General features: G+C 38.1%; 1 protein-coding gene across 4 annotated transcripts in view; it reads right to left on the minus strand.

Annotated features, from left to right (window-relative positions):
• GPS1 (geranyl diphosphate synthase 1) overlaps window positions 1-27,545 on the minus strand; it is a 48,847-nt gene that overhangs the window by 15,299 nt on the left and 6,003 nt on the right. For 3 of the 4 annotated variants that reach the window (XM_010276753.3, XM_010276754.2, XM_010276755.3), the window contains 6 exons: window positions 25,724-25,804; window positions 25,524-25,595; window positions 22,266-22,397; window positions 21,388-21,474; window positions 15,893-15,964; window positions 4,366-4,451 (listed from right to left, as the gene is read on the minus strand). In XM_010276753.3, coding sequence (XP_010275055.1) covers window positions 4,366-4,451; window positions 15,893-15,964; window positions 21,388-21,474; window positions 22,266-22,397; window positions 25,524-25,595; window positions 25,724-25,804 — 530 coding nt within the window. The remainder of the gene's footprint in view (window positions 1-4,365; window positions 4,452-15,892; window positions 15,965-21,387; window positions 21,475-22,265; window positions 22,398-25,523; window positions 25,596-25,723; window positions 25,805-27,545) is intronic. The other variant, XM_088900781.1, reaches the window with a different exon arrangement.

Below are 27,545 nucleotides of genomic sequence, written 5' to 3' on the forward strand. Positions count from 1 at the left end.
TTGGGTGTGTCTGCTTCGTTCATAATCTGAGTCCCGGGACTGACAAGTTAGATGCACGTTCCATGAAGTGTATCTTCCTTGGTTATTCCCGAACTCAGAAAGGGTACAAGTGTTATCATCCTAGTTCTCGTCGTTCCTTGGTATGTGCTGATGTTACATTCTTTGAGTCTACTCCGTTCTTCGTGGGGTCCGGTGCTGCTGCTTCCCCCACATCACCACCTCCTCTTCCTCTTCCTGTGGCTGATCCACCTCCTTTGGTTCCAGTCATGCCTACGTCCTTGCCTCCGGTGCCACCATTGGTTGACCGTCCACCCATCCGTCACGTGTATACACATCGCCCACGTGTACCGGCTGCAGCTCCTCCAGCTTCATCACCGTCGACAGATCCAGCTCCAGCTTCAACACCAGCCTCCGACCTAGATCTTCCTATTGCCTTACGGAAAGGTAAGCGTACTTGCACCCTTCACCCTATTTCCAATTTTGTTTCACTTACCCACCTCTCCGCTTCCCATCGCCAGTTCATATCTTTGTTATCCTCCGTGGTTGTTCCTAAGGATGTCCAGGAAGCCCTTACCTCTCCAGAGTGGTGCCGTGCTATGGAAGAAGAGCTCTCTGCTTTGCATCATAATCACACTTGGGATCTCACCGCTCTTCCTCCTGGGAAGCAGGCTGTCGGTTGTAAGTGGGTGTATAGTGTTAAGTACTTGCCAGATGGTCATGTTGAGCGCCTGAAGGTGCGGCTGGTTGCCAAAGGGTACTCCCAAACCTATGGCATTGACTACACGGAGACGTTCTCCCCGGTTGCTAAGATAGGGTCAGTTCGTGTCGTCATCTCTCTTGCAGCTATGTCTGGTTGGCCTCTCCATCAGCTCGATATCAAAAATGCCTTTTTGCATGGGGATTTGCTCGAGGAGGTCTACATGGAGCAACCACCTGGGTTTGTTGCTCAGGGGGAGGATGGTAAGGTATGTAGACTTAAGAAGGCTATTTATGGACTTAAACAGTCCCCTCGAGCATGGTTTGGTAGGTTCAGTGAGGTGGTCAATAAGTTTGGTCTGAAACAGTGCCAAGTTGATCACTCTGTCTTCAGTCTTGACTCTTCGGCAGGTAAAATAATATTGGTGGTGTATGTGGATGATATCGTTGTGACTGGGAATGATAAAATGGGCATTGACAGATTGAAGGCATTCCTACAGGAACACTTTTAGACAAAGGACCTTGGCAAGTTGAAATACTTTTTGGGCATAGAGGTAGCAAGATCTAAGCATGGCATTAATTTGTGCCAGAGGAAATATGTGCTTGATTTACTGGAAGAAACAGGATTGTTGGGTACTAAACCGGCTGAGACACCTATGGAAACAAATACGAGGCTGAGCAGTGATATAGGTGAAGTGTTTGAAGAGCCTGGCAGATACCGACGACTTGTAGGCAAACTAAACTATCTAACCATTACTCGGCCAGATATTTCATTTGCGGTTAGTGTGGTGAGTCAGTTCATGCAGAAACCTTTGGTCCCACATTGGAATGCAGTGCTAAGGATTGTGAGGTATCTGAAAGGAGCTCCTGGTCGTGGTTTGCTGTACAGAAGTGGTGGAAAACTGGTAGTAGAAGGATACACCGATGCTGATTGGGCAGGTTCTATGTCTGATAGACGATCTACCACAGGCTATTGCACCTTTCTGGGGGGTAACCTGGTAACATGGAAAAGTAAGAAGCAAACAGTTGTGGCAAGAAGCAGTGCAGAAGCGGAATATAGGGCCATGGCACATACTGCTTGTGAACTAGTGTGGCTGAGGAACCTTCTACAGGAGATAGGATATGACATCAGTACTCCAATGAAGCTCTACTGTGACAATCAGGCAGCGGTTCATATCTCTTCCAATCCAGTGTTTCATGAAAGAACCAAGCACATCGAAGTTGACTGTCATTTTGTGAGAGAGAAGGTGCTGAATGGGGTGATAGAAACTGCATATGTTAGTACGGGAAACCAGTGGGCAGACTTGTTTACAAAAGGCTTGAGTCGGGGGAGAGTGGACTACATATGTAACAAGCTGGGATTATATGATATATACTCACCAGCTTGAGGGGGAGTGTTAGTGGTGTTAGTGAAGGGGTATTTCAGTCTTTGTACTTGTTGAGAATGCTGATGTGTACTGTTATGTTAGTTCGAGTGCCTCTTACTTAAAGAAGGGCACTCAAGTCTTTTTCAATAAGTCAATAATATAATAATAGGTCTGGCCGAATCAAGGGATTAACTTTTTTTCCCTAATTCGAACCAGCCTTTCTCTCTTTTCTCTCTTCTCTCTTTTCTTCTTTCCTCTCCTACTTCTTGCTGTCTACTTTACTCTACAGTCAACGAACAAGACAGAATTCTATGGCAGGTCAAACTTCAACACCAACCATTCCCTATCTTCTCTCTTCAGTGTTGGCCAATCCAAACCTTCCAACCATACCCGTTTATTTAGTGGCCTTCTAAATGTATGCCTAAAATGACCTGCAAATGCTTCTGCAATTTTTCTTTGACTTGTGACTGTTTCCCCTTCAATCTCCAATCTGGTAATAAAATTTCTTCTCCTTCTACAACTTGCCAAAGCATGAAAGAACTTAGTGTTCCTATCCCCCTCTTGTAGCCATTTGCATCTTGACTTATGCCTCCAGCTTATTTCCTCTTGATGAATGTAATCCTCTAACTGTTTACGCAATCTCCATCATTGATGATATTTGGAGAAACTGGAAGGACAAGGAATCTGCAGTGTGGTAGCCTCTGCCTGAAGGTTGGGCAAAGCTGAACTTCAATGGTAGTAGCCAAGGAAACCCAGGCCCATAGGGGATAGGAGGGGTGCTGAGAGATAAGGAGAGCAACATTTTAGCCTTGTTTTCAGGCCTTGTGGGAATAGGAGACTCTAATAGAGCTGAGATTTTAGCGGCTGTACAAGGTATTCAGATTGCAGAACAATTAGGAGTTCAGCATTTGGTAGTTGAAGGAGACTCCAAAAATGTTGCAGATGGCTGATAGAGCCAGCTTCAGCTATGTGGTGATACAGAGACTTATTGAGGAAAGTCAACTGGCTCACAAGAAACATGACAGTTACCTCTCTTTGGGTGGGAAGATCAGCAAATACCTTAGCAGATGGGCTAGCTAAGCAAGGGGCTTCAAGGGATCATTTATTTTGGGCTGCTATGTAATTTATTTCTGTTTATTCCTGTTTTTAATTTGATGTAATGCTTTGTTAGAAGAGGTAACAGCTCGTGCCTCTTTATGGGTTTCCTGTATTGCCTTAATTTTCTGGATTAATAAATTATCTTCATTCACCAAAAAAAGGCATTTTCCTCAAACCCTCAACCAGTTTGTCGTTGTCAAAGAGTTGACTAATCAACCAACTAGCCAATAGAGGGTCAGACCAACCATATCACTAACTAGTCAGTTGATACTCATGTTGTGGTTGCCTAGGACGACTAAGCATCAACTAGGTCAACTAGTCCATTAATGACTAGTCATTCTAGCTAACAGGTTAATCACAAAGTCATTTCAAAGCTTTTATTTGCTTGTTTGCATCTCTGATTATTTGAAATAATATAGAATATGATTGTATTTTATTATATTCATTTTATTGCTTTAAATATTTGTGATAGAACATGATCGTCTAAAGGTATAAAGGACACCAATAGAGGACTACTTTCAAGTTTTCCTCCAATTAGTGGTGTAACAGTATGGAGTAGCCACTAACAAAGGGCATATCACATATTCAAGGTTGAACTCTTCTTTGGAAAACAAAGGCTATAATTCCTTATCCTAACCTATCCAGCCTAACTTAAATTATTTATAAGATGGCATCAATATCTTAAATTTAGTACATATTACTTTTTCATCACTAATCAGCATCTCAAGAAGAGAGGCCAAAACAACTAGCCAGTGGCTCATTGCCTCACCACATTGATAACACTATCCTCAACTCAAAGCAAGTCTTAAGGAATGGGTTACAAATGCCTTTCAAAACAATGGTGTGGTCTGAATCTACTCTTAAACTTAAAGCCTTTAGTGGGAAGCTGCTCCAAAGATTATAATCACAGGTGACGTATGCCCATAGAGATGAAAGACTTGGTATGTTTCTTCTCCCCAAGTATTTGATAGCAGTTGGAAATATTCTGTTAAGTTGAATATGGTCTCTGATGCAATCAAACCACAATAGTAATAGCTTTGAAAAGGGCACAAAATTCAAACATAAGCACTGAAACCATGATAATCAATGTTCTCCGGTATGACCAAACCACTGGGGAACCAATATAAAAGTTCAAAAATAAGAATAAGTTCATATGAACAACATGAAAAATGAATACCAGATCTATCACAGCAAAACACCGTACCTATAACGTTCTTTTGACGTTGTTGTCATTTGCATGGTTTCTCCTGTAACAAGGTGCTCCACAACTTTGGCTAGTAATGACACAACCTGCAGATACATCATATGATGCAAATTTCTTTCCCCTTTTATAATGCATATTAGAGTAGTGACTAGTGATGATAACCATCTCAAGCAGAAAATAAACCAGGTTTAGATCAAAGGTATAATGCCATGAGCTACTACCTAGCCCAATTTAATAGATACAACTTATGGGTTTCTTCATGTGTCTTGGTTATATCATCTCTTAATGGTTATGGAAATTGCATTCATTCCCCTATGACATCTTGGTTTTTGCATCCATACCCCAGACTTTTTCCTGTTCTTTTTTCCCATTTGGCCTTTCCCCTCATTCAGCTACAAAAAACATTGTTAAAATACATTAAAATGAAAGAAAAAAAAAACAGAAAAAAAAAGAATAGAAGATCAAGCATCTACTCCCCAAAAAAAGAAGAAAGTGGGGGAGGGAGCCGCAAGACCTCAAGGCAGAAAAAATGAACAGTTGTACCATAGAATCAGAAAAGCACAGAGCCACCTACCCATAAAGAACAGATCCCAATAAAAATAGCTTCTCTACCGGTGCACCTGGGTTCAGGCAACGTGTAAGCCACAAAATGAGACTCATAGCCTCCTCCATGAGCCTAAGCACCCCTGAGGCATGCCTTTCAAAGTACTGCATCAGGATAATGACAAGTTCTTTTTTTTTTCTTTTCCACCTTTACTTTTTTGCTCCAATGGGATTTCACACCTGCATTGTATCTGGTGGAGAAAGGTAAACTTCTGAATGGTATAACGAGAATGGCATAGAGGTATTGTATGAAGGTCCAGTAAGAGATGATGGAAAAGTATTTCCTCTAAAGTACCGGCAAATTGAAGTGTTTAGGAGTTTTTTTATGGAAGGGATGCGGGTAGAAGGGATTAGAAAAGGGAGAGTATGGTTTAATGAGGAGAGAAAAGGGATTAACAGATGAGACAGAGGAGACAGTCTTGGTAGTCGGAAGGGAACCACATTTGCTCATGCAGTGAGAAGAAAATCCTGGATGATGGGAGGCAAAGTAGCATTGAAGGTGGAGAGAAGGTGCTTTTACCTGGAGGTGAAAAAGAAAATCTTGGAGTCCTTTTTGGTGGGTACAGTATGTTAGTGCATGTTGATTGCCGAAATCCAGCAATGGGCTACTTAAAGTTGGGAATTGGAAGTTGGGGTCATGGTTTTAAATGTCGCGAAATTTTGCTAATGTTGCCCGACATATGTCGATGTTGAGACTCACCGACATGAAAATGGATGGTAATATAAAAATTACATTATTTCGGTTGACATTTCCTATATTTCGGAAATGTCAACCAAATCAGTCCAAATAACCAAAAAAAAGACAGTTTTTCCTATTATGTCAACAAGAGTCGATAGGATGTCAATTAATGTACATTAATAATATAATATATTAGTATATTATATTAATATAATACAGTATATTAATATAAATTATTCCATTAATAATTTCTATTTAATATTTCAAATAAAATATTTAAAAAAAAAAAGAATTAACAAAAAATAAAAACAAAAGAATAAATTAATTACTTTATAATATAAAACATAAATATTTTTCAAGTAATAAAATATTAACTAGTTAGTATTTTTAAAATATTTATTAAAATCAGAAAATGTTTATTAAATTTTATAATAAATTATATTCTAAATTTAATATAAAAAATGACAATAAATTTATTAAATTTTATACTAAATCATAATTTATTATAAATTTAGTATTAAAAATCATAATAAATTCATTAAGTTTTATAAGAAATCAGAATTTATCATAATCTTAATACTACAAAAAGGAGAATCAGTTTATTAAATTTATAAAACATGATGTATTCTAACTTTAATATTTAAAAAAATCAGAATAAATGTATTTCTATTTACTAGTGCGAAATAAATATATTAGAATTTATAATAAATCAGAATTAAAAAGAAGAAAAGAAAATATCGGATAACCTTGTAAAAACATCAAAATGCATAATAAATCAGTAAATCGTCATTTACTAATTTGTTATTGATCTTAGCTTCTTAGTTTTATATATTGGTTGGGAATAAGATAATAGTCTAGAAATATGTATTAATGCTTCTTTTATCATTTTATAAAATAACATTGCATATTTCCACATATTTCATAATATTTCCACAATGTCTCTAATTTTTACAATATTTCCCCTCGACATTTCCGACATATGTCCTATATTTTGGTAAGCGACATTTCCATCAACATCGACATTTTAAACCTTGGTTGGGGTAAGAATGAGAAGACAACCAGATTTCAAATTGCTATTTATTCTGTCATCCAAGAGGAAGTTGTAAGAATATAGACAAAAGGAGCAAGAAATATGCAAGGGCGTTATTTCATCTAGTCCAATGGGAGAGGGTGTGTGGGGAGACAAAAACCCATTGGGTGAGGATGTTCAGGCTACCTATACATGAGCCTAAGGGTATTGGATAAGACAAGGCCATCAGGAAGGGATAAAGATCCCTGGCCAGCAATGGTGGATAGAGACCCATCAGCAAGTCTCACTTTATCCCTTCTAGAGAGAAGAGTGTAGGTCTGAAAAAGATTGGACTTACCAGTCATATGGTTTGATGATCCTGAGTCAATGACCCAAGGTGACTCGGGAGCAGAGGTACACACATGAAATGCAAAAGCACCTTTACCTGATGTAGAAGCGAATGAGGTAGAAGGTATAGGAACCGACCTATCTATTTGCCCGAGTGTCCTACCATACAATTCCAAATGATCTCTAAAGGAGTTGATGATGTCTTCCTTGGGATCAGAACCACTAGGATGTTCTTAGGTAAACACAATAGTCTGATTATTTTGCTGATAGTCTTGTGTGGCCAGATTTGCAGAAGTAAATTTCTTCTGAGGAGGCTTCTTTGAAATGTCTTGATTTTTGGTTGCTCACTTGGGCTTCCCCACTAACTCCCAACAGGTTTCTCGAGTGTGTCTAGGCTTTTGGCAGTGAGTACACCACATTGTCTTTATCTTTACCTTTCTTCGGTTCCCCCTTTTTCATTCCTATGTTACCCCCTCTTGCAGCTAGGGCAACAAATTGCTCCCCCTCACAAACATTCATGAGATTTTTTCTGCTCTCTTCAGATTGGATTAGAGCATATACTTCCTAAACTGAAGGAAGTTCCCTACTTCCCAAAATTTGCACCAAGAGAGGCTCATAAGCCGGATTCAACCCATGCAAGAAAGCAAAAACCCGCTGTTGGGAGACAAGTTTTTTATAGTCCTTTGCATCTTCATCATTCCTATAGTCAATGGTCTGATAATAGTCCAGTTCCTTCCAGACAAATGTAAGGGCTGAGTAGTATGTAGATAGGCTATGGTCCCCTTGCTTACATGTAGATGATTATGCTTGAAGTTGATAAATCTTGGCAAAGTTCCTCTGATCAGAATAGGTTGCCTTGGCTTGTTCCCAAATTTCATAGGTTGTGTCAGCCCATATGAAATTTTTCCTTACATGAGGTAACTTGGAGCCTAACCATGTTGTTTTCTTGATCCCATCGATCATGTTCAGCAGTACCAGACTTTGGTTCTTTTATTTTTCCACTTATATAACCAGCCTTCCCCCTAGCTGTAACATAAAGTTTGATGCCTTTGGACCATTCCAGATAGTTCAGACCATCAAAGGGGGTAATAGACAGAGAAATTCAGGCCGTCCATCCCCCCATTTAAGTTTCCTTGCTGGGAAGTAATACTAGAGGTTGCTGAATCCTCAGTAGCCATTTTCACAGAAAATCTACTGCTGTTTTTTTCAAAAACCGAATCTGATATAGAGGGTTTTGTCTAAAAAAAAAAAATAGGAGCCTCCAAAGAATGGTTAACAGTACTGTAGGTAATAACTCTTAGTTGAAACACCTCGGTTTACAGGAGGAGACCACCAGCCCCTACAATCCTCAAAACTGTGACATTCACAGTGGTCAAAGGTTTACATATGAATGTAACAGTGCATACCTGTCTTCCACGACCCACAGCACATAGAAAAACCCTCAGAAAATCAAGTTCTGGTGCATTTGGCTGCCACCACAAACCCAGAAGACACCTTACTGCGTTCGGTTGCCACAACAAATCTAGAAAGATCTCATTCGGTTGCCACCACAGATCTGGAGAGATCTTTTACTGCACTTGGCTGCCACCACACCCTTCTCCTTGGTACAGCAACCAAGAGAGAAGAAAGAAAAAAAATCAGGGACTGAAGGTTGCGCCCAGAAGAAGAAACCACGATCTGAGAAAAAATAGATTTCCAGAAAAGGAAAGAAATCATGATCCGAGAAGAGAAGCTTGCGCCCAGATCAGAGATGCTCTGATACCATGTAGTTCGACAGAGAAGAGAGAAGAGAGAAAAGAGAAGAATGTATTCTGAATACTAGAGCTGGAGGCGCCTAAGTTAGTATTTATACTTAGGGCAACAGCTCATAAGAAATACAAGAGGAAAGGGCAGAAATGCCCCTACTAGGCCACAGGCCACTACACATTACAACAGGTATGAGTGAGAACACATTGCATTGATTTGGTGCCATACTATCTTAGTATGCATTTACCAATTTGGCACCAAATGGTACCCACCCATCCTAGTATTGTTCTCATCAACAATGACATAATAATGTCACTTATTATGTGCTCACCTTCTCCTTACTTTCCATTGGCAACAAGGGGCTATATTTGCCAACTTGATAAAACTTTACCAAGTTGGGACTAAGGGGCTAATTAGAAATGCGAGGACATGTGAAAGCCAATAACAAATGTTTAATTTTGTTTAATATTGAATCAAAGATATATTAGACATAATTGTGTTAGTTACACTTTGATTGCCCTCCCATAATGGTCGTATATGACGTAAGTGTCATCCTGGTAAAATTTACTAAGATGGGCCCAAGATGTTGGCTAAATTTATTGGGGAGGTCATGACCATCGTCACTTGGATAGTATGTTTCATGGCAATTAACTCAAGGACAACAACATAATAGTGTTGATTATTGTGTTCACCTCTCCTTAATGGCCATTTGGCAACAAGAACCATATGAGCCAATTTGGTAAAAATTTACCAAGATGGAATTAATAGGTTAACTTTAAATTTGAAGACACGCGAAAACCATTACAAATATGTAGTATTGTTTGCTAAAGAAAGAATGATATAATAGGTATGGTGATGTTATATTTTGGTTACCCTCCTATAGTGGCATTGCATGCCCTAACTGTTATCTTGGTAAAATTTATCAAGAAAGATCTAGGGTGTTGGCTAAGTTCATTGGGGAGAGCATGGACATCCTCATTTTGATAATATGTTTCATTACAATTAACTCAAGGACGATGACATAATGGTGTTGGTTATTGTGTGTACACCATCTCCTTAATAGCTATTTGGAAAATATGGTGCCATATGTACCAACTTGGCAAAAATTTACCAAGATGGGATTAAAGGGTTAATTTCAAATTTGAGAACAAGTGAAAACCATCATAGATGTGTAATACTGTTTGATAAAGAATGACACAATAGTTACATGTGAAAACCATAGTTACACTTTTGGTTACCCTCCCATAGTGGCATTGCTTGCCTTATTAGAAACCAAGTAAATCTCATCTACTTCACTAAATTGGTAAATACGTACTAGGATGGGTGGGTACCATTCGGTGTCAAATTGGTAAATGCGTACTAAGATAGTATGGCACCAAATCAGTACAATGTGGGGGTCTCTTGTTGCTGGTGGAGGTCTCTTGTTGGTTCTGAAAGGGATTTGGAGATTCGGTTCTGAAAGGGATGCATGGTGGAGGTCTCTTGTTTCTGCTAAATATGGTGTGGATTGGGGTAACTGGAGATCTTTGAACCCTCTTTAGACGTGGGGCTGTTCCTTGTGGAAAGGTATTACGAAAAGCTTCCTCTCTTTTTCAGAAAGTCTGGAATATAAGGTTGGAGATTGAAAGAGGCTGAAATTCTGAAAGGACCCCTGATGTTTGAACTCCCCCATGGACCCTGGCTGAGGTCTTCCCTAACCTCTGTCGATGTGCCTCCTCCCCTGATGCATCAATCTTTGACTCCTTTGAGTAGTAGGAGGGGTGTGCTGTTTGGTGTCCCCTCTTTAGAAGGAACCTCCATGACTGGGAGCTGGAGCAGCTGCTGGAGTTATTACAGCTATTGCAGAATCAGCATGTTTCTGTTGATATGGAAGGTGAATGGAAGTGGAAATGGAGTGGTGATGGTTGTTTCTCAGTTAAATCTATGGCTGAAAAACTAAGTCAAGGTTCTAATGTGGAATTCCCTAGCAAGCAGATTTGGGTCTCTACTTGTCCCTCTAAGGCAAATTTTCTGGTTTGGGTACTGGATCTAGACAAATGTTCGTCTAGAACTAATCTGATTAGGCACGGGATTCAGATTCCTGATCTGAACTGTGGACTATGTGCCTTGGTTCATGAATCTGGTGATCATCTTTCCATTCATTGCCCCGTGTCTGCTAGGGGTGAGCATAGTTCGGTTTAAACCGAATAACTGAACCAAAATTTTGGTTTCGGTGCATTCGGTTCGGTTTCGGTTCTTTAATATTCGGTTTTTGGTTTCGATTGGAGTATTTTGCATTTCGATTAACCAAAATAATCGATAATTATAAGGGTATATTAGTAATTATACTAAAACCCTTTTTGTTTAGGCCCACCAAAACCAGAGACTTGAGAAGCATTGAATGCGTCTGACTAACTAGGTGGGATGTCCCGTCATCACTCTATCATGTTTTCTGTCGTATTTGGGAAACTGAAGTGAGCTACCCCTTTAAGGGTCCTTTCCGTCAATACATTGTTAAATGATCTTCCAAGTTTCAACAAGGGATATGGCACAATGCACGTATATAGTTGCTCTACAAAAATTCGGTCCCATCAAAGAGAAAAGCCATTAGTACACCCTATTTTTATCTTCTCTCTCACTAGTTATGAGCACTGAAAGTAATAATTGCATACCCGAAAAAGGTTTCTGCATTTACTCCCAAAGGAGGTTTCCAGAGGAGCAATGGAAAACCATTAATATTAGGGGTAAGCAAACGTTTCTCGACGAGCATAAGTATTCCTCTCCAAGTCTCTGTGTCTGGCGACTGGCGTCTGACTGTCTTCCCACTTCTCAGTTTCCTCTTTCCGAAGCAACAACTCATACTCCAGCAACAGCAATGGCGAACAGCGAGTTGATTGTCTTCCCATTTTCCCAGTTCTGTGTTGTGCTAAGAGTCTTCCTCTCCAAGTCTGTGTCGTGCTCTGTCTGTGTTTGGTCTGGCATCTGACTGTCTTCCCACTTTTCCAGTTCCCTCTTTCTGAACTCCAAAGCAACAACCTCATAGTCTCATACTCCAGAGACGGCAACAGCGAGAAGCAAGTCGGTTGTCGAAGCCTCTTACTCTCAGTTATGTAATATTTATTATTATTTTTTTTTTCTTTTTCTTCTTCTCTCATTTTGCAATTTTGTGTCATTTTCTCAGTTTTTGCTATTTTCGGTTTTAATCGAAAAAACCGAATTAACCGAAAAATAAATTCGGTTCGGTTTGTTCGATTTAACCTAAATTCGGTTTCGGTTCGGTTGCCACATTTCATATTTCGGTTTCTAAAAATTCGGTTTGTTCGGTTCAGTTTTAAACCGAACAAACCGTTTGCTCACCCCTAGTGTCTGCTAAGTTATGGGAGCATTTCATTAAATCAGCCGGCATCAGCTGGGTTATGCCTCGATCTGTAAAGGAGGTGCTGTGTAGTTGGAAGCTTTCTGGTCTGAGTAAGAAAGGGAAGCTGGTCTGAGAAACAATTCCTGCAGTTATCCTGGTTTATGTTTGGTCTGAAAGGAACAGTCGCGTCTTCTGCAACAAAGCTAGAGCTCCTAAAGACCTGCTTAAGACTGCTGTCAATAGACTTGCTTCCTGGTTATCTGTAATTTCAGAATTTAAAAACCAGAATGTTTTTCAACTTCTTGAATCCCACTCCATTTGGACTTTGTAATATGATAATTCTCCTGGTGTTTTTCCACTATGTTGCTGTTGTATTGTATCTTCTCTCATCAATAAAATGTTACTTTACCTTCTCAAAAAAAATGAATAAACAAGGAGATTAGCCAAGGTGAATGTTGAATTTCCTACTTTATGTGCCACAAGGGCATAAGTGTCTTTTTACCTTTATTGTAAAGTCACTACAACATATAAATATAAGAACTGGAGCCACCGGGTCAATCTTTTTTGGCTCTCAATCAATTCTTCTCTTCTCTTCTCCTTCTCCCTCCTTTCTTCCTCTTTTTTTTTTCTATTTTTTCTTTGATAATGTGGTATCAAAGCCTGTTTGACCAAGTGGTCTAGTATTAATCCTCATCTCCCCAATTATAATTAATTAAATATCAGCACAAGGTATGGGTGGACTTGTGCTTGTCCACACTTCAAGTCCAATGGGCATGTTATAGAACAAAAACCTATTCACAGAACTCACCTATCAGTTTACACAGATGCTGATTGGGTTGGGTCAATTGATGACAGAAAGTCCATCAGTGGGTACTGCACCATTGTAGGATGTAACTTGGTCAGCTGGAGGAGTAAAAAGCAGAGTGTTGTGGCCAGATCCAGTGCAGAGGCTGAGTACAGGGCCATGTCTCATGGAATTGAAGAAACCTTGTGGATAAAAAACATGTTGAATGAGTTGGGGTTTGGTGGGGATGGTCCTATGTCACTTTATTGTGACAACAAAGCTGCCATTAGTATTGCAGCCAATCTGGTGCTCCATGATAGAACAAAGGACAAAGAAGTGGATAAACACTTTGTTATGGAAAGGCTAGAAAGTGGAGAAGTGTGCACACCATGCACACCATATGTTAGTTCCAAGGAGCCACTTGCAGATGTGTTTACACAGGGACTTCATCACTTGCGGCACAATGACCATTGTGACAAGTTGGGCATGATAGACATCTATGCTCCAAATTGAGGGGGATTGATTATATTTCTTACATAATGTGCTGCAAGGGCATAAGTGTCTTTTCACCTTTATTGTATGTCACTAAATATAAATATAAGAACTGGAGCTGCCAGCCTGACCTTCTCTCTGTTTTTTTCTGTTTTTTCTTTGATAATAGTGGACTGAATGAGAGTTACTCCATCCTCCAAGGAGATATAGTTTCATTTTCAAACTACAAGCTTCTTAGAGAACCTTTCTAGAATTGGGATCCAATCTCCAAAACCTATTCTTCTCCCTCAGGTTGGCTCCTAAGGAAAGCCCTAGGTAGTTCAAAGCCCAAGAGACAAGTGTATAGCCCAGCATTCCAGCAAAGTGTCCTAGTAATCTTTCCTCCATATTGACCCCAACTAGGCAGCTCTTATCAAGGCTTACTTTCAAGTTAGGCATCCTCTCAAAAAGCTCCACTACCCCTTTTTCATATTTCTCACCTATTGCTCATCACCCCCTTCACAGAAAACAATAATATCATTCTCAAACTGGAGTGAATAACCACCACATTGTCTCTCCCAACTCTTCAACCCTTGATCAATTGCCTACTATCTGCTCTTGAAATTATTTAACTAAAAACATCCGCCACATAAGTAAAGAGAAAGGGAGATAAGGGATCCTGTTGTCTATGTCCCTTCTAGCTTGAAAGAAGTCTTTTACCAAGCCATTTACCAAAGCCAAATAATTAGAAGAGTGAAGTCTCTAGAAAAGTTATTTGAATTGGCAAACCATAAACTTTTTTAAGAAAAACTACAGTTCTTTTTTCTTCTTTGATAATCTTTATATAAGCAGTCAAGGATTTTTTTTTTTTTTTTTTTTGTGATGTATCTTTGGCTTTGTACATTCCTAATGTACAGCCCCAGTTGTAAAAGTTTCTCTTGTGATTAATATAAATTACCATAGTTGTCAAGGTGACGCCTAGGCGACTAGGTGGTTTTCCATGGTCGCCTTGCCAAAACGCCCTGGATTTTGTATACTAGGCGCCTGCCCAGAGACTTAAGTGGGTGCCTACATACATCTAAGAAATTTTTTTTAATTTATTATTTTGATATTTTATTAGATGTTTTATTCTTTTAAAATAAAATCGTTTACATGCTATCATTTTATTATTAAGACAACAATACAAAGCCTTTTTCTTTTATTTATGCATAACATAAGGGTTTTTTCGGTTCGATTGGAGAGGGAGGAAAACCGAAGACTTCATGCCCCAGCCCAACTCCATCACACATCAGCTTCAGCAAGTAAGTTCTTCTTCTTCTTATTCCAGCCCAGCTTCTTCTCAGCTTCAGTCATTTTTTGCTTTTTTTTCCAAAAAACAGGGGCTCCGCCCCTATACTCCTCCCTTCCTCCACAGCTCCTGTTCTTCTTCTTCTTCTTCTTCTTTTGAAAAAAAAGGGGCTCCGCCCCTGACTGTTATCAGTCGATAGTCTCAGTCCCTTTATTTTTTGAAAAAACCATGGTTTTCAAAACCGGACCAGACCGGAAAAACCGGGAACCGGTCACCTGACCAGTTCCGTTTCCCCCAAAACCGTTGATTTTGGTCAGAAAACCACTGAACCAGCTGGTTAACCGTTCGAATGGTTTTGACTGTTTTTCAATTTTTTTAATTTTTTTATTTTTTTGTCAGAACGGGCCGTTCGGGTCTAACTGGACCCCTACCGGTTCAGTCACCGGGTCGGTTTTAAAAACCATGGAAAAAACAGGGGGCCTATACTCCTCCCTGCCCCTAATCCCCTATACCTCTTCTTCTTCCGCCCATATACTCCTCTCCTCCCTTCCTCGTTCCTGCACTTTTTTTTCAGTTAATAGTTAGTGTACATACTTGCTAGTTATATGAAATTTATACTCATTTGAATGATTTATAGAGTTAATAGTTAGTGTACATGCTTGCTAGTTAGCACACAAAACCAATAAAATAGCTTAGAAAAGCATAGATGAAGTAAAAACTCAAGAAAATTAACATTTTAAAATTCCAACGCCTAGGCAACGCTAGGCGCCCGGGCGCCCTATGGTCGCCTAGCCTCGCCTTGGCGCCTTGAAAACTATGTAAATTACTTTACCTTTGCTCAAAAAATAAGTGTAAAAGCGTGACAAGATGGAAGAAATATGCAAAAACAAATGGAGGCCAGCATAAAAAGCCCCTGAACTATAGTCTAGCTCTAAGCAGCACCAACAATCATCAATGTCTCTATGGGATAATGATGCAATGAACAATTCAACTAAAGTATAATGTGCCTTAAATGTCTATAGCCCAAATTTTACAATTTTAGGTGCCCCATTGAGATTTTCTATTGTTTGATAACTAAAATTATGTGAACAAGACTATTTAAAAAATTGTACTAAAATGGTTAAATACACAAGGATGAGATTTTCGTGCATAGTTCTAAGATCCATTCAATGAGAAAAACATAACTCTAACCATTAAAGTTACAACCACCTCGCTCAAAGTACAACACAGCTCAAGAAACAAAGTTCAAGCTAAAAGCATACCTCAGTGTTTTTCAATGAAGCCAATGCCACACAAGCTCTTGAAAGCAGAAAATCCCCAGCTAGAACTGCTAGCTGCATCACATATACTGTAGGTTGTAAACCAACTATTGTCAAAAGCAAAATGCATGTCCATGAAAGAATGGATTACCAATATGTAGCATTATAAAAGAGAATTTTGATTAACATTTACAATTCCTTAATAATTAATTGGTAAACTTTACCAAACCAAGGTTTAAAATGTCAGTGTCAATGAAAATACCCGTCATCCAAATACAGAAAACAAGTCAGAAATGTCGGAAACATTGTATGGAAATATTGTAAAAATTAGACATGGTGCAAACTTTGTGAAGTATGCAAAAATATAGAATGCTATTTTATGTAATGATAAAAGATGAATAGGTGGGTCCTTTTACATTATTATCTTGTTCCAAATCATCAAAACTACATGATAGAGTAAGTTCAAGCAAAATTTAACTCATATAAAGTGCAAACAATTCTAATAGGTCGATCAAATAATTTTTTATACAATAAAAACTAAGATTTAACTTCATGCTTGAAAAGAATTTCAAGCTGACTTAAAATGGTAATCATGTCTATTAGGTGGGCAATAACACTAATACTCCACATATCTAAAACATTGTTACCAACTTATGTTATAATACTATCTCTTGTACTCCACATAGCACTAGCAGCTTTCATTGAGGAATATGTCAAATTGCTGATTCCAGTAATATTTCGTGTCGGTACCCATGGAAATGGAAATATGTGCATGCCTCCAAGGAAATATTAGGAAATTTATAAACATTTTAAACTATGTACCAACCCATATGCTGGCTTAATAGTTACAAACTTACAACATGCACACACTAGCAAAGAAGTAATGCCTTTGACCATGGTTCGGGGTGGAAATTGCAAGATAGTTCACTTTTACTATTCAGAAAAAAGTCAAAAAAAAAAACTCAGAAAAATGTTTATCATGAGAGTCCCTAATCCCTTTGCCAAATTGTTACAATCCTTCACTCCATGGACTCAGCAAATGCCAACTTGGTGTGCCATGTTGAGTGGCTGATGCAGCTCAAAAATGAAGAGAGAATGTGAAAGAAATTTGCTCAAAGAAATAGGAAAAAAAAGAAGAGAATTGAATGGAACTTCATTAATCAAAGATAGCTTACAATATGAGACAACAAGGTTGGAGACTCACTAACTCAAAGGGGTTGGGGATTCACTCACCCAAAGAAGAGAGGACTCATTCACCCAAAGAAAGGACTCTCTCAACTCTCAAAGAAAGCACTAGGATTCTCAAAACAAAGGAAAGAACTTGATGCCTCTAGCTTGAGATTATAAGGCTTAATATAGAGAATAAAACTACTTGTTTGAACATTAAATGAGAAACCAGCTATTGGAGTATTAAATGCAAAACTAGTTGTTAGAGCATTAAATGAGAAACTAGCTATTACAAGTTGTTGGAGCTTTTAATGAACTAGTTGTTGGAAACCCACTAACCAAAATAGCTGTTGAAAGCCCTTTAGTGAGTTCAAATTAGGCCCACTTGCTTTAAAATGATATGGTGCTTCTCGGGGCATGAACTTGAATTGCATCAGTGGCACTTTCACAAATAACGCATAGTTTTCAAGGCTGTGAGGCACCAAGGCAAGCCTAGGAGATAGGGGCACCTTGTCAAGAAGAAGAAAACAATCAATATGTCTTGGTTGAACAACATTTCCCCGTCTCTTTCCTTCTCTTTTCCTTTTTTCTCTTTCTTTCTTTATTTTTCTTTCCCTTTCCTTTCTTTTTTTTCTTCCTTTTCTTTTTCTTGTCTTTTATATTGAATGGGATAAAAAAGTCCCAAGTGGTTACTATACTGACATTCATGGAAAGTTTTGAGAGTGTCGGAGCAATGGTTTCCTTCTATGTATAAATTATCTCCAATTTCTTGAGATGAACTTACAGTTCAAACAAAGTGGTAAATGACTTCCACGAAATACTTAGACTGGTCAATGGTTTTTTTTTTTTGATAATTGAAATAATTTTATTAATCAACAATAGACAATAGTACAAAGTCCCCAAGGAAAGGCACGAGTTTCAACCTCTTCGGGCTAGTTAAGTACAGATTTCCAAATTAATAACAACTTACAAAGAAGCACAAAAAAGATCTTCCCTAGAAACCCCCTATTTGGCTAAAGCATCAGCCAAAGAATTAGCAGACCTACTAACCCATTTTACCTTAACTCTCATACTGTTGGTTAACCACTTTACATTTTTTATGAGATCTTTGTAGCCCCAAATGGTGGTATCCAAGTTTAGGAGCCACCTTGTTACCACCTGAGAATCCCCTTCAACTAGGAGATGCTCCACCCCAAGCTGGTTGGCGATCTGAATTCCATGTAATGCAGCAAGGATTTCTGCCCTTGTGGAATCCCCCACTCCCACCGGTCCTGAGAATAGAGAAATTATGTTGCTGTCCTTATTTCTCAGGATACCCCCTATACCTGAAGGCCCGAGGTTGCCTTGGCTGCTTCCATCAAAGTTCAGCTTGATGACACCTTCCAAAGGCGGAACCCATTCTGACAGAATTCTATCCTTCTTTGTTGAAGTCTTAGTTATTACTAGCCAATTCCTCCACAAGTCATCAAAGGAGAAGCCATCAAAGATATCCACAGTTTTCAGCCAATGGATTGCTCTTGTTAGGATACAATCCTTCATTTCATCTAACCTTCTTTCCTTCTATAAGAAAATTCTTGCATTTCTTTCCTCCCAAAGAGTCCACAAAGTGGCTGCCCTGACACATTTCCACATGACCTTACCTCTTCTAGTGTGCCAAACAAAGACAGATGGGTTGAATAACGAGCTTAAATCAGAAGGCATAGACCACCTACCTCCAAATAAACAAAGGCTCCACCTCCATATAGTTGTAGCAAAGGAACAGGAGATCAGCAAATGGAAACAGTCCTCATTCTCAGCCTTACACAAGGAACACCAATTTGGGGAAAGACAAAGAGAGGGTCTCTTTTTCTGTAAGTTTTCCAAAGTATTGATTTTCCCATAAAAGACTTCCCAGCAAAATATAGCAATTTTTGGGAGAATAGGTCGCGCCCAGACTTCTTTGACAGGGAATCCTTGGGAAATGAGGTTAGAACCAAGGGATTTTAGAAAAGAAGAGCAAGTAAAAGTACCTTTTGGAAGAGGAGTCCAAACCCTTTGATCAGAAGAAGTGGGGTCCAAGCAAACAGATTCTAGTAAATGAATTAGCTCAATAACACAACTCGACTCACCATCCCTTAACCCTCTACGAAACCCAAAGTCCCAGTTTAAAGATAAGGGGTTTAACGGGCTCGGGAGAAAAAGTTTCAACTGACTCATGTTTGTGAAGGGAAAGGGAATAGAGCGAGGGGAAACAATCTTTGAGGAGTTGAGTACCCACCCAAATATCCTCCCAAATCATAATAGCATTACCAGAACTAGCATCATACCTGATGAATCTGAGGAAGCGAGGGAGAATACCATATATAGCCTTCCAATGTGTAGTAAGGGTAGCTCAGCGAGATATCCCGGAATCCCAACCATTTCCTACATAACCATGAATGCTTGCCACCACCTCATGCCATAATCTCTCTCTCTCTCTCGGGGCCATCTCCATAGCCACTTCCCTAGAATGGCTACATTCTTCAACACTATGTTCCCTATCCCTAAACCCCCTTAGACTGGTCAATGGTTTTGTCATTTACTTTAAATACGCTTTCAATTTCTTCTTTATTACTGGTAGTAATAAAAATCTGATTTGGTCCACACAGCAGGCCAAATTATTGGTACTCATTTTTTTTTTTTGATCAATAACATCATTTTCATTAAATTAAGAGAAGAGAGGGAATAAGTATACAAAGGGGGAGATAAAATAACTTAGCTCCCCAAAAACAGAAAACACAGGGAATGCAAAGAAAAATATTAAAAACTAGCCCAAAAAACAGCCTCCCTATTCACTCATTTAAGCTGGCTAGTTTGAAATTTGAAATGTTGTTGCATTGATAATGACGTTAGTAGGACTGGATGAATGAAATCAGGCATGGAAACATCTGATTTTATAGAGCAGGGGCTTGGCAGTATATTTTAATAATGAGAAGTTCATTATTTCCATTCAGTAATAAGCATATGGAGTTAGACAACGGGACTGATCATTAATTCCCGCATATACTTGTATACAAGGGTGGGGCCACAAATCCTTTAAAAGCACAAGGACCTCACGTGCCATTTCGAAGCAGTGCAGAAAAATATTTTGAAAAATCAAAAAAATAAAAAATAAAATTGGAAAAAACAAACAATAAAATTAATACAGAAATTATGCAAACTTGAATTCTAAAAGAAACTAAATGTTTTAAAAAGCCTATTGGCTCACATTAATATACATAAACATGAAGGTGAAAGATATGCTGAACAACTTAAGAGCTACAGTTTGGGTTCTGAGGCCTGCCAATGCTTTGGTAGATAAGTCTAGCAAAACAAGGGGCACTGAATAATCAAATATATTAGGGACTACTAACCCAAAGGAGGGAATTGTAAAGTTTCTGTTATGGGCTATTTAGATATGGTTAACTGTGGCTAACCACCTCTAAGGGTCAGCTCTTCATATTGTATACTTTTGTTTGTTGAGGACTTTTACAGTTTTGTTACTTGATTTTATTTATTATTTGTTTAGTTAGGAAGTGGGGACCACAGCATATTATTTGGGAGCTTTTAGAGCAGTGTTTTTATGTTTTTATTGAGCTTTTGTATCAGCCGCCCTTATAGGGGATACAAGTCATTGTACATAGTTTTTATTTTTAGTACAAATACTAATGGGAGAGAGCGGCCAGATCAGTTTTTGCCTTCTCTTCCTTTCTTCACTCTTTCTCTTCTTCTCTTCTTTCACAAAAACACTTCATTTCTTCCTTTTTCTTTTACAGTTTTTTGTTTCAGAAGATTTCTACTTTCTTATTATTAAATCTGTACCGTTAATACTAAAAAAAGAACATATAACACACATTCGAAGTTAAAAAATAGAAATAAAAGCAAACAAAACATATAAAACATATTCAACCACTCAACAATTCAAGCATGTGAAACTTTCAATCTGTTTATTTCTCTCCCAGTTGCATTACTTCAAGTAGCTAAACTGATGTTAAACATGCCCAGCCACTATGCAAACCAAGGCATTGGGTATTTGAAAAGATTTTTTTGTTTATTTTAAAAGTTATAGACCATTACTAGTCTACAAACAGTAAAAGGCAATTCAGAAGTTGATAAACCATTACAAATATGTGAATCCATAATATATATATATAAAAGACACTTTTCAAACTAATCAAAAAAAATATGTCCATTTATTCTTTTCTTTTAAGATAAATAAAAATAAACTTTATAGATGAAGAAGGGAAAAGAGAACACAACAGGGTGATAAGGAATACACCCAGGAAAATACACACCTGAAGCAAAAAAAAAAAAAGAAAGTAAAGGAAATATACCTTATTTCCCATTGCAAAATTTAATGAAGTAATACCACGCCTTGTTTCTGCATCATCCAAGACGTCATCATGAAGAAGGCTTGCCACCTGTGTGGAACAAATTAGTTGGAAAGTTGTTCTGTAAATAAGAAAGAGATTAACAGGAGAGTAAAACATATACTGTATTTAAACTATATGGTGACCTGGCAATGTAATATGCATGCACACAAAAGGAAAACCTGTAGATCAATGCGTATAATATTCATTTGGAGATACATGGATGGATAATTAGAGAGAGAGAGTCTGACACTAGCTGGGGGCATGTTTTTGGAGCACGGCTTCTTGTTTTTACATATTACAATCTTATAATAATAAAGATAGAATGGAGAGATTAAAGAGTGAGGAAGAGCATGACCATTACAAGAAAAGTCGATTCTGGCTACTACATGTGATAAAGGTATTTTGATTTGTTTAAAAAAGACCTCCCCCCCAAAAAAAATTTAAATAAATAAATAAGTATAGTAGTTCTTGAACAAATGGCAGAAATATAGTTGCCCTACCTAGATGATCTTAGCAAAACCATTCATCCTTTTTGGGTAGTAACTGAAAACAGGGAATTATCCAGAAAAATAGTCCATCCCATCAAGTCAACATAAGAACATTAGAAGTTTAGAACAATTTATCCATAAATTTCTAAATATGTCACACCAAGAGGTGTTTCATCAACTGGACAGTTTGAAACAAAAAGGTAAGTTGACCAGTAAAACGTATTACATGGACAGAGAGAAAGACCTTATAATAAGCAACACTACAAGATCAAAATTTTCAGTTATATAATGTTGGTACTCCAACAATCATGACAAGCATACACAAATAAAGCATAATTCCAATAAACTGACATGGATCATCTCAGTTATTTCGGCAATACACTGCTGTTTTGCACGCAGGTTCTCTGGTAACGTATCAATCACACCATCAGGAGCTGGTTTGGGCATTGGCATATTCAAAGCTGATGCCATCAACAATAAAACCTGCAACCAACATATTTCTGTAATTCCATATGCATATAACTACTTACATGGAAAAGAATGAAATATAAATTATGATGGATAAGAATGTTCTCTGTTGTGTGCCCAACTTTTTTTTTTGATAACTGACTGAATAGATTTCATTAAAAAAATACCATACTGTTCATTAGGGTGGGCAGCAGGCCAAAAAGTATATAATAGCTCTCAACAGAGAGAGACTTAGCACAACAAAAGTACTATAATATTTTACAAATTACAACCCAGCCCTGGGCAGCCCCATTTTAACATTTCCCTCCGAACCCCATCTCTTGCCAATATATTAGCATTCCTAGGAACCATTTGAATGAGGTATTCAAGGTGACACATAGGGAATCAACCAGTCTCACCAACAGCCTAAACTCCCATTGGATCTGATCATGTGCCCTCATCTAGCATATAATAGTTTGACAGTCTCCTTCCACTACTACATTCCTGAACCCCTGTGACAGCATTAGTTTTAAGCCTTGGATTAGGGCCAACATTTCAGCCCTTATAGAACTGCCCTGCCCAACTAGGCCTGAGAAACTAAGAATTATGTTGCCACTATGATCCCTTACAAAACCCCCCACACCAAACAGATCCAGATTTCCAAGGCAGCACCCATCAAAGTTGAACTTAAACACCCTGCTTCTGGAGGAGCCCACTGAACCACTCTTTTCTGTTTGCTAATATGAAAGCCAGCAATAGTTGCCACTCCCAAGTACAGCCCTTATCAGGGTAAGTTCAATGACTTCCTCCAGTTGCTTGTACCTCTCCTCAAATATCCTAGCATTTCTTTCACTCCAAAGTCCCCATAGAACTGCCCCCCGAATACATTGCCACAAGATCTTTTGCCTCTGTGTAAAGGCATAAAGCAACTTATCACATCCATCTTATGCAAGTCCACAACTTCAGTTGGTGCCTCCCAAACTCTTTCAACCAGAGAAAAAGTGCTGCCACATTCTAGAGGCATAGAAACAGTGCAATAATAGGTGATTGGTGTTTTCCCACTCGTCAAGCATAGGAGGTGCACACAAGGTGAGAGAGACCAGCATTTCCACTTACTTTGGAGTCTATAGTAGGTGTTTATGATTTGATTGGCAACATCTTAACAGAAAGTCTTGACTTTAGGGAACTTGGTCCATACCACAACTGTTTAGTCAGAAAAAAGTGTTCCTCAGATAATGGGTAGAAAGGTTCACAAATAGAAGCACAAGTGAAGGTGCCCTCAACAGTAGGAGCCCACACCCTCTCATCATTACCCAAAAGAGATAAATTACACCTTGAAGTAGATTAAGCAAAGGGATCAACTCACATGGTTCATTATCTCTTAAAGGTCTTCTCAACCCCAAACCAACCCATTCCCCTCCAAGGTTATCATTTCAATAAAACACATAACACGTGCAAGCACATGCACAGATATGTGCAGTTATGTGTGTGTAAATTCTAAAGGAGGGTGATAAGAGCATGAGAGGATAGTAAACTGACTGGCATTTCAAAGGGGCAACCAACCTTCATGACAATTACTTATCAGAGTAACTATTAGCTGAGATGCCATGATATAGATATGGATTCAGAGACTGAGAAATAGTACAATGGTTCATTTCTCAAAATATGCAAATAGGTACATAAATAATATGTACATAAAATGTCTTGATTCAGATTTTGTAGCTATTTACTATGTCTGATCGTTTTGCCATGCAAAACCAAATGATACTTGTAAAAACTCCTTTTAGAGTAAGGCATTTAAAATCTTGTTGGTTAAATAAGAACATTGATGAAAAAATGCAATTATACAGTATAAATCAAAAATAAATATTATGTTAAAAATATAGAAGCAACACGTGTGCAAGAATTGTTATTCCCATCATGCCAGTACAGGTCACAGCCTCACAGGTATGTGGGACGTTTTCAAGCATCATACTTTACCAAATTACCAGAGTTGATAGGTTGCAATCATACAGGCAAAATGATGCCATAAGCTTGGTCAATCAATCTATGAACTCACCTCAAGATGTATGCATCATTTTTTCATCAATAAGATGTATGCATCATTGTTAAGATATTTTATGTAAACTCCAGGAGAAGGGTAATGCCCATCATCTAACCATTGGAGCAAATGCAGATAAGAAAATTTTATAGTAGGAAGCAGCATCAAGCTGTTGTGTTTTTGTTTGAAGTAATTTGTTTACCTGAAAAGTGTAGAAGCTGAGCATCATGCTACTGGAGATGCTGTCAATGAGTTGGCATGGTTAAAGCATTTCATAATTGAGCTACATCAAACTCTTAATTTTCTCACATAACTTTGGTACAACAATCAGGTGGCTGTCCAGTTTCAGCTATTGTAGTGTCTTATTAGAGAACAAGGACAAATGCTAATTGCCATTTAAACCAATAGAAGATTCCAAGGTGGAGATCTACAAAGTACAAACCATACTTAAGACTAAAGCATCAATTAGCAGACCCCTTTACTAAAACCTGAGAGCAACTCTATCAAAATTCACTTGGCAAGTTATCCATGATAATACTCATTCACCTGCTTCAGGAAAGTTGCAAGATCATCGAGATAATATCCACTTTATATGTGGAGTAGCTATTTCCTCTTTCAAAATCTGAATTGCATTAGCATTATCTTTCACCTAAAAGGCATTATTCAAATAGAAGTATAGGGTAGAATAGCTAAATACCAGAAATTTATAGAAACCTATCATCTCTTCATTTCTTCTTAGTTCTTACACTCTCCCTTAGTTCTCCATTAGTGTCCATCTCTAAACAATTCAAGCAACAGGTAATTTTAATCATTCTTTTCTTTTTTTTGTAATTTTGGATCAGCAGCAAGATCAAATTGTTTTATCAAATGATAAAGAAAGCAGTACAACCCCCCTTCTCCCAGTAAAACAAGAGGATAAGAGAATCAAATTAATATGATCAATAATATAATTAATTCTTTCTACTTACCTATTTATTTTTCTCAACCCAAGAATGAGGAACAGTCAAAGATAAGCAATAAGATCACATTCCATCAAGAATGCAATGAAATACAAACTGATAGATAAAGAACCCTCTGCAATCAGGTCATAAACCTCAAAATCTGTAACTATAAGATCTTACCGTGGGACGGAATCTCTTTCCTTCTACCCCCATCTTGAAGAAATATTCAGCAGCTGAGGCAAGCTTAGGGACCTGCAGGAGATGTAAGTCCATGATATTTTATACACATTATAATCTCTTCTTCCCCAGCCAAGCAGATATGCATGAAAAGAAGTCCACAACTTTATCATGAGGTTGTAGAAAGATGGAAGATTCAATACCTCAGCAACCACCATTGTCCGCAACCTATTTGCAAGAATTGACAGTTCATCAGCAACAAGGGAAAATGGGTCCAACTGCTCCTGGGAAATGTCAAATCGTGTATCTCAATAGGATGACTAAAGATGAGAGAAAATAAGACACACAAGCAGAAATAAGATATCCCACTAAGGAAGCCTGGTGAACTGATAATATATTGTTGGAAATTTCATATTTGATGTTAGTGGCATAGCATTAGCAGCCCAAGCACTTATGGAAATTTGGGAAGCATTCAGCTTGACAAGGAAAGTGAAGGAATCAAATTCAAGGAGGCTTTTTGCCTCAATGATGATATTAAGAAGACTAGGTCACTAAGCATTAGTTTTGTACATCCACATGAAACAAATTGCTATAGGTGATCAATGAAGAAACACAAGTACCCCAGGGATTCAGTCCATACAAGCAGAACGCAAACAACAGTGGTAATGGAGATTAGCTGGAGCAGAACAGAGCTTAAACATTTTTTTTGAAGAATAAAGATAAATTCATTAAAAGAAAAAGAGAATACAAGAGAAAGGTGATAAGATATCACCCAAGAGAAAGCTACAGACACAAACATGAACCTATGACACCAGAATACAGCCAAACAACACAAAAACCAAAAAGCACACTTCCGGACACCTTCATCCATCTCCTTGAATTGCAGAACCCCGAGACCATCTCCCTACCCTCGAACACTCCATCAAGCTTATCAACATCCTCATCCCACTTACTTCTTTCTTCCTTCACCAATTACTACTTTCTTCAAACTCTCTTCCTCTTTCTCTCGAACTCCTCAAAGGCCTCCATAGCAAATTCCTCACCTCCCCAAAAAAGCCCATCACATGGAATGTTCTCCACCTTACATGTAGCCATGACCATAGAATTTTATCTTTAAAAATTTATCACATGGCAATGTCATGCACCTTACATGCAACCTCTACTATCTTTAAAAATCTATCACATGGCATACCCTCCTGCACTTTAAGTACATACATGACTATTTTTTTTATCAATATACATGACTATAGCATTTTAAACTTATTTTACAGTCTATCATAGTAGAATTTAGATCTCCCATGGCAGATGATGGATAAATGAGAGGAATATAATCTGGGTAGAAATGAAATTTCAAGGGTTATTGAACTGTTGAAGACCCCTTTTTCAATCTCATTATTCACAATCTATTTCATTTGTTATTAGTACCAAGGAATTGTGTAAAAGAGAGATGTAAAATGGGCAAGCATAAATGCCAGAAAAATCTGTTTGAGGCCTTTCAAGGTAGGGAAGGGCTTTTCAAGATAGTCCTTCAATTTAAAGATCTCTACTCCTCAGATAGATGTTGGGGACCTTTCTTGGAGGTGTTGGAAGGGCCTTGCTCTCTGAAGAAAATAAATGCCTGATGAGTTCACCATGGCTTTTTATCATGAATGCTGGGATGTCATAGAACAGACCTATTGAAGGTGTTTAAGGATTTCTATCAATCTGCAAAAATCAACAAAGGCAACAATGCTACTTTCATAAAGCTTATACATAAAAAAGAGAAGGGCTCCTTGGGATGTGTTTGGTTTGAAAGAAAAGATAGGGAAACATGTAGTTGCACAATTCTCTTACAGTAAAACATCTATCATGAAAACTCAGGGTCAATAGAAACCTGGTTCCATGGCTAAGTTACACGATGCTTGACCGTTTCCTATCAAAAAAAAAAAAAAGTTACACGATGCTTGAAAACCATCTGAACTGAAATAATTTGATTTTAGTTTTCATTAGTATTTGAACTCACAATGTCTTTATCTCAAATAGAGT

Source organism: Nelumbo nucifera, chromosome 3, assembly GCF_055504915.1.
Source record: "Nelumbo nucifera cultivar China Antique chromosome 3, China Antique-T2T, whole genome shotgun sequence".
Lineage (NCBI taxonomy): Eukaryota > Viridiplantae > Streptophyta > Magnoliopsida > Proteales > Nelumbonaceae > Nelumbo > Nelumbo nucifera.